The sequence below is a fragment of the Marmota marmota genome, unplaced genomic scaffold (assembly GCF_001458135.2).
Source record: "Marmota marmota marmota unplaced genomic scaffold, marMar, whole genome shotgun sequence".
Lineage (NCBI taxonomy): Eukaryota > Metazoa > Chordata > Mammalia > Rodentia > Sciuridae > Marmota > Marmota marmota.
The window spans coordinates 1950717-1964036 of NW_025999927.1; the positions used below are offsets into that span (position 1 = coordinate 1950717).

The 13320-nt window shown below is 47.6% G+C and overlaps 1 protein-coding gene across 4 annotated transcripts in view; it reads right to left on the reverse strand.

Annotated features, from left to right (window-relative positions):
* Nucleotides 1-12327, reverse strand: part of Sipa1l2 (signal induced proliferation associated 1 like 2) — a 79895-nt gene extending 67568 nt beyond the window's left edge. For all 4 annotated transcript variants that reach the window (XR_007346498.1, XR_007346499.1, XM_015504328.2 and 1 more), the window contains exon 1: nt 10583-12327. Coding sequence is in view for 2 of the 4 variants with exons in the window: in XM_015504328.2 (XP_015359814.1) it covers nt 10583-12068 (1486 nt within the window). In the remaining 2 variants the exon portion in view is untranslated. The remainder of the gene's footprint in view (nt 1-10582) is intronic.
* Between the last annotated feature and the right edge of the window lie 993 nt (nt 12328-13320).

A 13320-nucleotide genomic window follows, 5' to 3' on the forward strand; every position in this document is an offset into this window, starting at 1 on the left:
GCACAGACATGCCCTGTGCGCTGTGATTCTGCCACCAGCAGTCCTTCAGAGGTCCGGAGCCAACACGAAGGAGACTCACCGTCAATCCCAAATGCTGCCTGTCCAGCAGCTACCTCCGCCTGCTCCTGCCACAGGTCCTGGGTGTGCGTTAGTGGTTCTGAAGTTACTATTAAACCAAACAAGTAATCATTTCACTAAGACTATCAGAAATTATATGTAAAAAATAATTGGGAAGCCCCAAATTTGTGTATTACTTCTAATTATTTTTCTCCCTATATGTAATCTGATTCCTTTCTCTTGTGATTTTTAAAATTATATCCTTATTCTGTATGTTAAGCATTTTCTTATAACGTGCCTTGGTGTATGGATCTACTGTGATTTGGTGTCCTGGTTTGGTGTCCTATAGGCCTCATTTTCCAATTTATTCTTAATGTTTGGAAATTTTTCTGATATTATTTCATTGAATACATTGTTCATTCTTTTGGTTTGGAATGCTATGCCTTCCTCTATCCCAATAACTCTTAAATTTGGTCTTTTCACGCTATCCCACATTTCAAAATGAAAATAAAATGGATGCCAACCAAAAATCTTATATCCAGCAAAATTAAGCTTTAGATTTGATGACAAAATAAAAACCTTCCATGATGAACAAAAAAGAATTTACAACTAGAAAGCCTGCACTACAGACATCCTCAACAAAATAGCCCATGAGGAGGAAATGAAAAACAATGATGAAAATCAGCAGAAGGAGGGATTACACTAAAGGAAAAATCGATCAAAGGAGAAACCAAATCAAGTTAGATACCAAAAATAAACAAAAATGGCTGAAAATAAAAATTATGTCTCAATAATAACCCTGAATGTTAATGGCCTAAACTCACCAATCAAGACACAGACTGGCAGACTGGATTTTAAAAAAAGACCCAACAATATGCTGCCTCCAAGAGACTCATCTCATAGGAAAAGAAATACACAGACTGAAGGTGAAAGGTTAGGAAAAAACATACCATTCACATGGACCACGATCCTCATATCAGATAAAGTAGACTTCAAGCCTAAGTTAATCAAAATGGATAAAGAGGACATTTCATATTGCTTAAGGGAACCATATACCAACAAGACTTAACAATTATAATAATACAACCAATAACTTAAATTTAACTGATATAGAATATTTTATCCATCAACCAGAGAGTACAGTTTTGTTCTCAGCAGCACATAGATCCTTCTCTAAAAATCACATACTATGCCACAAAGCAACTCTTAGCAAATACAAAAAAGTAGAGATAACTATCCAGCATTCTATCAGCTCATAATAAAATGAAATTAGAAATCAATGAAAAAATACATAATAAAAGCTACTCCAACACCTGGAGACTAAATAATATGCTACTGAATTAACAATGAGTTATAAAAGACATCAAAGAAGAGATTAAATTCTTAAAGATAAATGAGAACACTGATACACATATCAAAATCTCTGGGACACAATGAAGGAAGTACTAAGAGGAAAGTTCACTGCATGGAGTTCATTCCTTAAAAGAAGAAAAAGTCCACATATAAATGACCTAACACTACATCTCAAAGCCCTAGAAAAAGAACACATCAACACCAAAAGCAGTAGAAGACAGGAAATAATTAAAATCAGAGCTGAAATCAATAAAATTGAACCAAAAGAAACAATTGAAAAAATTGACAAAACAAAAAGTTCTTTGAAAAAAATAAATAAAATTGATAAACCCTTAGCCATGCAACAAAGAGGAGAGAGAAAACTCAAATTACTAACATCCATGCTGAAAAAGGAAATATTACAACAGACACCACAGAAATATAGAAGATAATTAGAAATTATTTTGAAAACTTGTACTCCAAAAAAATAGAAAATATCAAAGGCATCAACAAATTTCTAGAGTCATATGATTTACCCAAACTGAACCACAATTCAAACAGATCAATTTCAAGGAATGAAATAGAAGGTGCCATCAGAAGCCTACCAACCAAGAAAAGTCCAGGACCTGATGGATACACAGCCGAGTTCTACAAGTTCTTCAAAGAAGAACTAATACCAATACTCCTCAAATTATTTCATGAAATAGAAAAAGAGGAAATACTTCCAAACACATTCTATGAGGCCATTATCACCTTGATTCCAAAACCAGGCAAAGGTTCATCAAAGAAAGAAAACTTCAGACCAATATCTCTAATGAACATAGATTCAAAAATTCTCAATAAAATTCTGGCAAATGGGAATACAAAACATATCAAAAAGATCGTACACTACAATCAAGTGGGATTCATCCCAGGGATGCAAGGTTGGTTCAACATATGGAAATCAATAAATGTAATTCATCACATCAACAGACTTAAAGATAAGAATCATATGATCATCTCAATAGATGCAGAAAAAGCATGACAAAATACAACACCCCTTCATGTTCAAAACACTAGAAAAACTAGGGATGACAGGAATATATCTCAACATTGTAAAAGCTATCTGCGCTAAGCCCCAGGCCAACACCATTCTAAATGGAGAAAAATCAAAAGCATTCCCTCTAGAAGTGGAACAAGACAGGGATGCCCTCTTTTACCACTTCTATTTAACAAAGTCCTTGAAACTCTATACAGAGCAATTAGACATATGAAAGAAATTAAAAGGATATGGATAGGAAAAGAAGAACTCAAAACTATCACTATTTGCAGATGATATGATTCTATACCTAGAAAATTTTAAAAATTCCATCATAAAACTTCTAGAACTAATAGATGAATTCAGTAAAGTAGCTGGATATAAAATCAACACCTATAAGTCAAAGGCATTTCTGTATATCAGTGACAAATGCTCTCAAAGAGAAACTAGGAAAACTACCCCCATTTACAATAGCCTCAAAAAGTAAAGAAAAATACTTGGAAATCAGTGAAAGACCTCTACAATCAAAACAACAAAATACTAAAGAAAGAAATTAAAGAAGACCTTAGAAGATGGAAAGATCTCCCTTGTTCTTGGATAGGCAGAATTAATATTGTCAAAATGATCATACTACCAAAAGCACTATACAGATTTAAGCAATTCTAACCAAAATCCCAGTGATATTCCTCATAGAAATAGAAAAAGCAGTCATGAAATTCATTTGGAAAAATAAGAGACCCAAAGTAGCTAAAGCAATCCTTAGTAAGAAGAGTGAAGCAGGAGGCATCACTATACCAGACCTTAAACTGTACTACAGAGAAATAGTAACAAAAATGGCATGGTATTGACACCAAAATAGACATGTAAACCAATGGTACAGAATAGAGGACACAGACACTAACCCACATAAATAGAGTTATCTCATATTAAACAAAGGCACCAAAAACATATAGGAGAAAAGATAGCCTCTTCAACAAATGGGGCTGGGAAAACTGGAAATCCATAGGCAGCAGAATGAAATTAAGCCCCTATCTCACACCAAGCATAAAATTCAAATCAAAGTGGATCAAGGACCAGGAGTTAAACCAGAGACCCTGTGCCTAACAGGAGAAAAAGTAGGCCCAAATCTTCCTCATGTCAGATTAGGTCCCAACTTTCTTAATAAGACTCCTATAGTGCAAGAAATAAAATCAAGAAGCAATAAATGGGATGGATTCTAACTAAAAAGCTTCTTCTCAGCACAAGAAACCATCAGTGAGGTGAACAGAGAGCCTCCAGAATGGGAGCAAATTTTTGCCACACTAACATCAGACAGAGCACTAATCTCTAGAATATATAAAGAACTCAAAAATCTTAATACCAAAAAAAAAAAAAACAACTCAATAAATGGGCCAAGGAATGGAACAGACACTTCTCAGAAGAGGATATACAATATATCAACAAATATATGAAAAAATGTTCAACATCTCTGGCAATTAGAGAAACGCAAATCAAAACTACTCTAAGATTTCATCTCACTCCACTCAGAATGGAAGCAATTAAGAATACAAATAATAAGAACAGTTGATGAGGATGTAGGGAGAAAGGAACACTCATACATTGCTGGTGGGACTGCAAATTAGTGTAGCCAATACGGAAAGCAGTACAGAGATTCCTTGGAAAACTTGGAATGGAACCAACATTTAACCCAGCTATCCAACTCTTCAGTTTATACCCAAAGGACTTAAAAACAGCATACTACAGGCACAGAGCCACATCAATGTTTATAGCAGCACAATTCATAATAGTTAAATTGTGGAACCAACCTAGATGCCCTTCATCAAATGAATGGATAAAGAAAATGTGATGTATACACACACACACACACACACACACACACACACACACACAAAGGAATTAAAAAGAGAATAGAATCATGGCATTTGCAGGTAAATGGATGGAGTTGGAGAATATAATGCTAAGTGAAGTTAGCCAATCCCCAAAAAACCAAAGGCCAAATGTTTTCTCTGATATGTGGACACTGATACATAATGAGGGTGGGTGGGGAGCATGGGAGGATTAGATGAACTCTAGATAGGGCAGAGGTGAGGAAGAAAAAGGGAGCGGGCAGTGGTGTAGGAAAGGCGGTGGAATGAGATGGACATCGTTACCGTAAGTGAATGTAGGAGACATGAATGGCATGACTCTATTTTGTGTACAACCAGGGACATGAAAAATTGTGCTCTATATGTGTACTATGAATTGAAATGCATTCTGCTGTCATGTATAACAAATTAGAATAAATAAGTAAATAAAAGAAAATCTGAGGCATTAGAGAAAAATAATAAAATGGTTAAAATATTAAGCATTTTTTACATAAGGCAACTCACTTCCTTCCAACCAACGAGGTGGCACAGCTAAGTCCCCGTGTTACGAACAGAACAGGGCTAAGAGGTGAAGCAGCTTGGTCAAGGTCCCCATGTGGGGTGACTGCTGCCCACAGTCAGCCTGGTTCTAGCTGCTCTCATGAAGCAGCCGAGGGGAGAGGCTCTGCAGGGCTCGGCTGCATTCATGAATGCATTTAAGGGGGCACTGCTAGGATGAGCTACCTGGAAGCTGGGGACAGTATCCTGCAAGAGGCCACTTTAAGGAAATCAAGAACAGTGGAAGCTGGAGAGGGAGGTGGCCTTCACCGGGTTTCCTCAGGGGCCCATGGCTGTGTAGCCTCTGCTCAGGAGGAAGAAGGAAAACTGGGAGGATGTGGGAAAGGGAATAATAATAATAATAATCCCAGCCACAAAACAGAAGCTGGCGCCACAGAGGCAAGAGGGCCACTCCCAAATTCCAGGGGAGCCTTCTGTTCTCCGTGGCTCCTGGAGCAGACTGGTGGGCGCTATCCTGCAGTGAGGGGCTAACACCGCGAAGGCTAGCGCTGAAGAAGAGGGGTCAAGAGAAGCCATGTGAGGGCGCAGGGCTGGGAACAGCAGAGCTGAAGGGTGCCCAGAAAGGTGGGCCCTGGAAGCCCACCCATGGCTTCCTGCACCCCAGGGACTGGGGCCAAGTAAGTGTCTGTGCACACAGGGTGAGTTTACTAGGCTTATGGTGCTGAGACCTGCACTCAGAAGGACCCTAGCCGGTGCTCCAGCACCAGTTCCCTCTGCTCCGGGACTGGCTGAGGACTTTCAGGCCAGGTCAACAGGCCTGGTGGTGCTTGGCCCTTCATGGGGTCCTACATGCCACAGTGGATGGCACAGCCAGGCCCCAACTGCACCCTGCAGGAGAAGGTGCAGTGTTCTTATGTCACCTACACGGCCCACAGGGCTGAGTCCCACATGCAGCTGGGCAATCACCTGGCTAGGAGCCCCCAGGACTCAATGGGACCTCTGTTTGTGACGGCAATACTGGCCGGGAGACAGGCTGAATGCAGATGCGATTATGTCCTCTGAGGGAAGATTTTATTTCTCAGAATAGTCCCATTGTTAGATGGCACTCCGTTCAACCGTGTGAATTTAATAGTGTCCAACTGCCTATTAATTTTTGTCAGTGACTGTATAAAACAGAAAGAAAAAGCCACCAGGCATGAAACTCAAAGCATGCGCCAGTCAGCAGTGAGGCCCATCTGTACGTAAAGGTGTGTTCCGTCCTGTAGCTGCCATCTCAGGGACATAGGAGGGACTGTGCTTGGAAAGGGTAGCAGTACCATCGGACCTGTTCCCGGGCCACCCCACGTACTGCTCTGCTTCTCCCCATCTCTAAACCATTCAAACAAATGGCCACCCTTTGTAGCCTGCACCAGTGGGTGGGCAGTGGTCTCTTCCCAGGGAGAACCGTTACCTGTTAGAGAAACCCTGGGGCAAGCTGTGTGGCAGGCAGGCGCCAGCCCGAGTTCAAGGACTGTCCCAAAAGCTTCTGGGATGTGAATCCTGGTGCACACAACACCCTGAGTGGTGCCTGAGTACCAAGGACCCCCCCCACACACACAGGCCTCCGATTCCCAGGAGTAGACCTCCAACTAAAAGTTATAGCAAACAATTGTGTCTAATGGCAAAAGATAATCCCAGCCACAAAACAGAAGCTGGCGCCACAGAGGCAAAAGGGCCACTCCCAAGTTCCAGGGGAGCCTTCTGTTCTCAGTGGCTCCTGGAGCAGATTGGTGGGCACTGTCCTGCAGTGAGGGGCTAACACGGCGAAGGCTAGCGCTGAAGAAGAGGGGTCAAGAGAAGCCATGTGAGGGCGCAGGGCTGGGAACAGCAGAGCTGAAGGGTGCCCAGAAAGGAAGCCTGGCAAGACCCAGCACCCTCACAGACCCCCAAAGGGATCTGCTCACAGTGGGGTGGGGCCTCCAGAGCACCAGGGCTCACACCCTGGGGCAGAAAGGGACCCGAGAGGGCCAGGTGCATCCTGTGGGAATGACAGGGCTGCAGCTCCCGAGAGGCCTCACTGCACTGGGCAGCAGCTAGAAATGTTTTTCTGGAAGCTTCCTGCAAAAAGAGTCCTGAGCTGCCCTGGGCCCAGAAGAACAGTGAAGCCACTAAGGCACAAGTAGATGAAGAAGGTCCTCTGGGGAACACTGTTTTGTAGCCAACACAGAAAGACAATCTCAACTTGAAAGCTGGGCACACAGGAGCCCTGCCAAGCTCCCGTAAGGGACCCTGTAAGGGCTGCAGACCAGGCCTGCTTCTTCTTGTGGACTTGTTAGGGGAAATCCTCAGAATGAATCTGGCAGAGAGGCTAACTTAGGGTCATTCAGGGAGCTGGGAACGTGCTCACACAGGACACCCTAAACCACGTCCCCAGTTGTGCCACCTCCTCATGCAGGTCTTGTGGAGGTTCAGAAGGAATGGTGGCAGAGCGCGCTCAGTAAAGCTGGCATGAAAAGTAAACACTGCCCTCACCTCCAGCACCCCACAGTGAGCCTGCGATGCAGCGCAGGAAGGAGCTGCCACTGCCATCCTGCGGCCTCCCCCGTCTGAAGCCACAGTGGAGGGGAGCACGTGGGAACCCTAAGGCGGTTCAACAAAGCCATCACCAAAGGCCCAACTGCAGGGAGTGAGGTGGGGAAAAGCCAGGGCAGCGGGTACGATGGGCTTTCCCCTGGAGCTTGTCCCATGTGGCAGCGTAGAGCTCCAAGACTCAGGAGGAAGTATGAGGGCCTCAACACCTCGCACCTCAACACGCACGATGTCCAGCTGTCCTGCCCAACAGGCCCAGTACATTGCCCTGCCGCCCAATTCTGGGCACGTGGATGCTCAAGGTCTGATCTACTTGCCACCCTCTGTTCCACCAAGGCACAGCTCAGAGCAGAGTGGACCACATCTTCACCAGGGGCTCCCTCAAGAACAGTAGGGCAGCAAATGGCCACTGCCAGCAGAGGAAGGGACGGGACCTATCGCAGCTCTGCTCCCCAAGCCCTTTCACTGAAGGGTACAGGGGGACCTGCCTGGACAAGCCACACCACATACAGCTCACAATGGCAAGCCACGGCCCCCACAAATCCCTAGGGATCCCCGAGGATGCCCTGCCATAAATAGCAGCCCTTCCACACCAGAGGCCTCTAATGAGCGGCTGCCTTACTTAAGTTCACACCTTAAACATCTCCCAGAGACAGAGAGCCATATCATGCTTTTGAAATGAAGTTACACAGAGAACACAAGACAAATAAAACGTGTTCAGAAAGACCTCTGGGAGCCAGTTTCTGAAGAGAGGCACTCAATGTTGGGAAGGGACGAAGCACAGCAGGAGGCATCTGCCACACAGCAGCAGGGCCAGTCTGTGCCAGGCGTCCCATGACTCCAGAGCCTGCAGACAGAAGGGCCCCACCAGCTGTTTGACACGGCTGGGAATGGGGCGAGGCTACCATGGGCTGCTGCTCTGGAGGCTGGAGGCAGCCTTGGCCTAAGCACCTGACCAATTGGGGACTGGGAACCACATAGGGACCAGAAGAAGCAGGAAACCTTCAATCACACCAGGCACACAGCTGCACTGGAGCATGGTGTGTGGGCCCCTCCTGGCCCAGTGCAGAGCCACAGAACCCTGCAGACAAGCAGAGACTGCTGCCCACTCCCCGCTCATGCAGGCCTCACAGAGGAGGCCTGGGTTGGGGCCTCAGCCAAGCCCTGGCCCAGAGAGGATCACCTCGGCCCTGGACGTCTGCGTCCACTTGTCCTGAGTCACAGGCATCGCCACAGATTCTTCTTTGAAGCTTATTAATTTTTTTATTTCACATTCAAATCTAACAAGTCTGATGTCATTTCCAATGCCCTCAAAAATTCTAAGCAAATCAGAAAAAGCAAAAGAAATGTCACTTACAGAGGAAAGGTCATCAGGAAGTCATAGATCACCCTCAACTAAAACGTACAAATAAAATGCACCAACTAATAAATGTGGAAAAAGTATGTTGGCTTTAAAAAAATTTAAAAAGGATGACAGATCAGAATTTAAAAGAATAGCGACAAAGAGCAATCACAGGAGCAGGGAGAGCACATAGCAACCAGAGACCCCTGGAGCATTCCTGAGAACACTATGAACCCAAGGGAGGCGACCCAATCAACATCAGCTCCTCCTTCCAAATGCACTTTGGGACGTGAGAGAGAGTCACTGGCACCAAGCATGTGCAGAATATCGACAACAACGATGTTCTGACATCAGCTACCTGGGGATCTTGAGCACTAGAAGCCTAGGAGGCTCAACCTCAAGGTCGGCACTGGAAGCCACAGTTCATCAACAAAAGCAGTCTTTACAAGAAGCCCACTGCTCCAGGGCCTCCCTTTCAGAAGCAACCAACTTCCCCCCAGAGACCAGCCCTGAGTCACACCTGGACTGCCCCGTGTCACGGCTCATTACTACACAGGCCGAGGACAGGCCAAAGGTTCCTGGGCTCCGCCACTGGAACACAGCACAACAGTGAGCACCATCGCAGAAGGGCCACAGTGGGACCAAGACTGTGGCAGCACCGCTCAGCCACCGCTTCTGGGCACAGTGACCACTATGTCACAGGGCGAATGTCAGCTTGCTCAGCTTTGCTGCTCACCCAGATCTGTGACCGTTTCTGACCTACATGACTTAGCGATAGCGTGGTGATGGGTGATAGGCAATATCGGTATGCAGAAGGGGGAAACAATGTTATAACTGCAACTTATCTGGCAAATGACTTCTCCTACTCCGGTCATCCCTGGGGAAAGGGTCCATGTGACTGCAGGGCTGTAAGGGGCCCGAGGCCCTGCTGAGGTCTGAGTGACACCAACCCCTAGCAAGGGAAGCCCCCAGAGTCCAAAACTGCAAGTGCTCAGAACAGAGCAGTGCATTCGCTAGGCACGAAGGCTCTGCCAGGCAGCACCTGTGGGCAGAGGGGTGGCAGGTGGAGACCACAGACAAGTAGAACCCCAAGAAAGAAGGAAGGGCCGAGGGACCCGCTGCACCAAGCAGGAGGACATGGGAGACACTGCATGCTGCTGCCAGGTGCTTGGCCACCCGTGGAACCCAATAACCAAGGACTCTACATGCCCTCTGAAGGAGGTACCCTTCCAGCCTAAAGATGCAAACCAAAGCAAAATAATTCATCTTACCAGGGACTGGTGAGTTTTAAAAACAATACCACAAGGGAATTGTTTCTTAATATATGAAACCAATCACAAAACTACAAAGAAACTCCACCTGTCTATCATGCTAACCCACATGTCCTATCAACAGGGTCTGGCATGTCCAGTACACGAAGCAACATGGTGGAAGCAAAATACAGGGAAGACCGGAGCAGGAAAAGCCACAGAACTGTCCACGCACAGAGCCTGTCAGAAAAGGCTTATTAAAAGGGTGAAGAGTAAGTTCAGTCTGACAGATGTGATACGCACAGACGGGAAGGGACAGGCATGGTGAGACTGAGATGGAGTGAGACAGAGAGACCAAGATAAGACAAAGCAAGACACAGAGCAACAGCCACACAGAATGACAGACACAGAGTTACAGAGAGAGAGACAGAGACAGACAAGGGACAGAGAAAGAAGGCTCTTCCACACTGGGGATCATCAATCAACGAAGGCAGAGCTGGATTTCAAAAGCAGCAACAATGACGGAGACAAGGACATGCCCAGGCCCATTGGGCCGGGGCTTCCAAACCCGGAGGGACCTGCTCCGGTGAAAAGCAGGCCACGCTGGCCTGAGGACTCACCCCGGGCACACCGCAGCCAGCCGGGCTCCTACCTTTCCCGTAGAAGAACTTGCGGTAATAGTAGGCCCCAAGGTCGACGTGCTCTATGATGTAGCGCTTGACCTTCTCCCTGTGGACGGGCTGGTTTTCCCGTGGCACCTCCAAGACAGAGACGCCCGCATTGGTGCAGTGGGAACTCAGGGAGGACTCAAAGGAGCAGCTCTCACTGGAGCCCAGCGAGGCTGAGCTGGCTCGAGATAGTGCAATGCGCCGGTCTCCCTCCCCACCTGTCTCGTTTCTGAAGTAAGGGCAGCTGAGAACCAGGTCATTGCTCTTCCCATCCCCCTCATCAGCGTCCAGGTTCTCCTTCGAGTTTAGGTCCTCCTTGCTTCCCAGAGGGGACTCGCAGCCGCCCGCCTGGCCTGCAGGCGCCTGGGTCTGCGAGGCGGCCGAGGCCCCCGTGGTGGTGTTCTTCCGTCTCCCCACGTTGGCCCTAGTGGCCATGGCTTCATTGATGTTGAACAGGACACTCTGCACATCATAATGTGCGAAGCACCGCTGGCAGTTCCAAGGGCGGACAACCTTGTCCAGGCGGCCGTCCTCCAGGTCAGACACGAACTTGAAGGTCTCATGCTCACTCTTGACGGTCCGCAGCTTCCGAAAGAGGGAGGTTTCCACCGACTCTGATTTCAACCTGCGCTTGAAAGGCTTGTCCCTGTCCCTCCCCACCAGGAGCGCACTGTCCACGTAGTCCAATCCTGAGATGCGGACAAACTCTCCCCGAGAAATCTGGGCTGCTGCCTGCAGGCTGGGGGAGATTGCAGAATCACAGGGGAAAAACTCAGGGAACCCAAGCGGGACCATTGCTTTGGGGTCATAATTGTCCATGCGATAGCCTCGTAGCATAGCAAAGAAGCCTTCTCCAGAGAGGCCCTGCCTGTCGATGGACGATGTGCTTCCATACTCCCTGTGCAGGGCCGCCCCAGTGTTGGGGTTGACCGCACGCTGGTCCAAGACGTCCTCGGCATCAATATCACTGATGGTGACATCACTGTTGCTTCTCTGCCTTATGGGGTGCAGCCCTCTTTGGGGAGAATGAACAAAGATGTCTCCGATGGTGTACCTGGCCTCCACCAAGCCCAGGTCAAGCTGCTCCCCCTGATGCCCCTCGCCCTGGTCATTCTGCCCATTCTGCAGAATGGATGTCACACTCTCGTGGCTGCTCTGAGACCGGCTGTCCCACAGTGTCTTGCAGGGTGGCTCCTTGGGGAAATCCTTTTTAGGTGGCCACTCAGACACTCTGGCTCTCACGCCCATTTTGGGCATGGCTGGGGTACTGCTGGCAGGTCCACCACCACTCTCGCTAGAACTCGAGGCATTCAAGGAAGCAGCAGGTCCCATGTTGCCATTGATGGCTTTAAATTTCCGAGCAAAATAATCATCTGACTGCATGATTCTAGGAGGGCCCATGAACTGGGAAGGGGCTCTGCCAAGTTTGGGCTTCTCTGCTGGTGGCTGTCTTGGGTCACTCATGTCCATCCTGGTGAGAAGCTGAGCATCACCAGGAAGACTGCTGTAAACTCACCTTCACTGCCATTTGCAACTCTAGAACATAGGCACATAAAGGCCCGGGCTATTTTCTCTTCATCACCAAAAGCAATCAAAGTCCTTTGAGTTCAGTTTCTCCAAGCCAACCCACTTCTCGTCTGTTGACAACTCAGTTGCCTCTACTTTCCAACAGCATTCCTCCAGACAGCTGACCAGGGGTATTCTCTTCACCTATGTTAAGATAGGAAACAGATATTAGCATTGATGAAGTTCAGGGTCAACAGATTCTGTGGTCTGGCTTCTTGCCTTCTGCTCCTGCTTCTGCCCACATCAATTCCCCTAAACTGTCAAAGACTCAGGTCTCCACAGTGCTGCTGCCACCTCTCCTCTCTGGAGCATTATCCCCTGAGAGACTGGCCAGAACCCACACACAGAGCCTTCCATACACTCAAGGGCCTTCCTAGGACACCTGCAGTCACATGCTCTGGGGCAGAGGGCCTCCTCCACGATCCTGCAACACCTGTCAATCCAACGTGTTCCCCTCTCCCACCACGGCTGACCCACACTCCAGGCCAGCAGCCTTGCCCCTCAGCCACAGCCACAGTGATGTCACACAGCCCAGCCTAACGGCGGCCACCCTGACAGGCTGCATCGGCTACAAGAGCAGCAGCAGTCATGGGTGCAGCATTCCATGTGGGCCAACACAGGGCATTGGCAAGGCCTTTTCCAACCCACCACTCACGATCAAATCACACCTTAGAGACCCCCAAGAGTGGGAAGGGTCCTTAGGGATTTGGCATTTCAGAGTAAGTTTTGTACGTCACTGTGCCACAAGTGTTTCATCAAACATGCTGGATAAAACAAAAGACACCTGCGAGACGTTAACTTTGCGGCTGACCTGGCAGAAACAAGGTGATCAACTCTTATTTAAAAATGTTTTTCTTCTCATTCATTCTGTCTCTGATGAGACAAAACATTGACGGTATTTTATATTTTCCCAGCATACGTCTGATGTTCTAATTCAGAAAAGCAACTCTACGTCTTCTGAAAACAGCGACGCTAAGAAAGGCGTGATCAAACCTGTTTCCCTTGCCTCTCAGGTAGTTCAACTGGAAGCTGAGACCCCGACGCCCAGCGGTGGGTGGACCAGGACAGCAGCCCTCCCCTCGGTAGGAAGGTGTTGGTGTGGGCGTGGGCGTGACCCACACGGTCTCATAGCAGGGGCCTGGAACCAGCAGAGGAG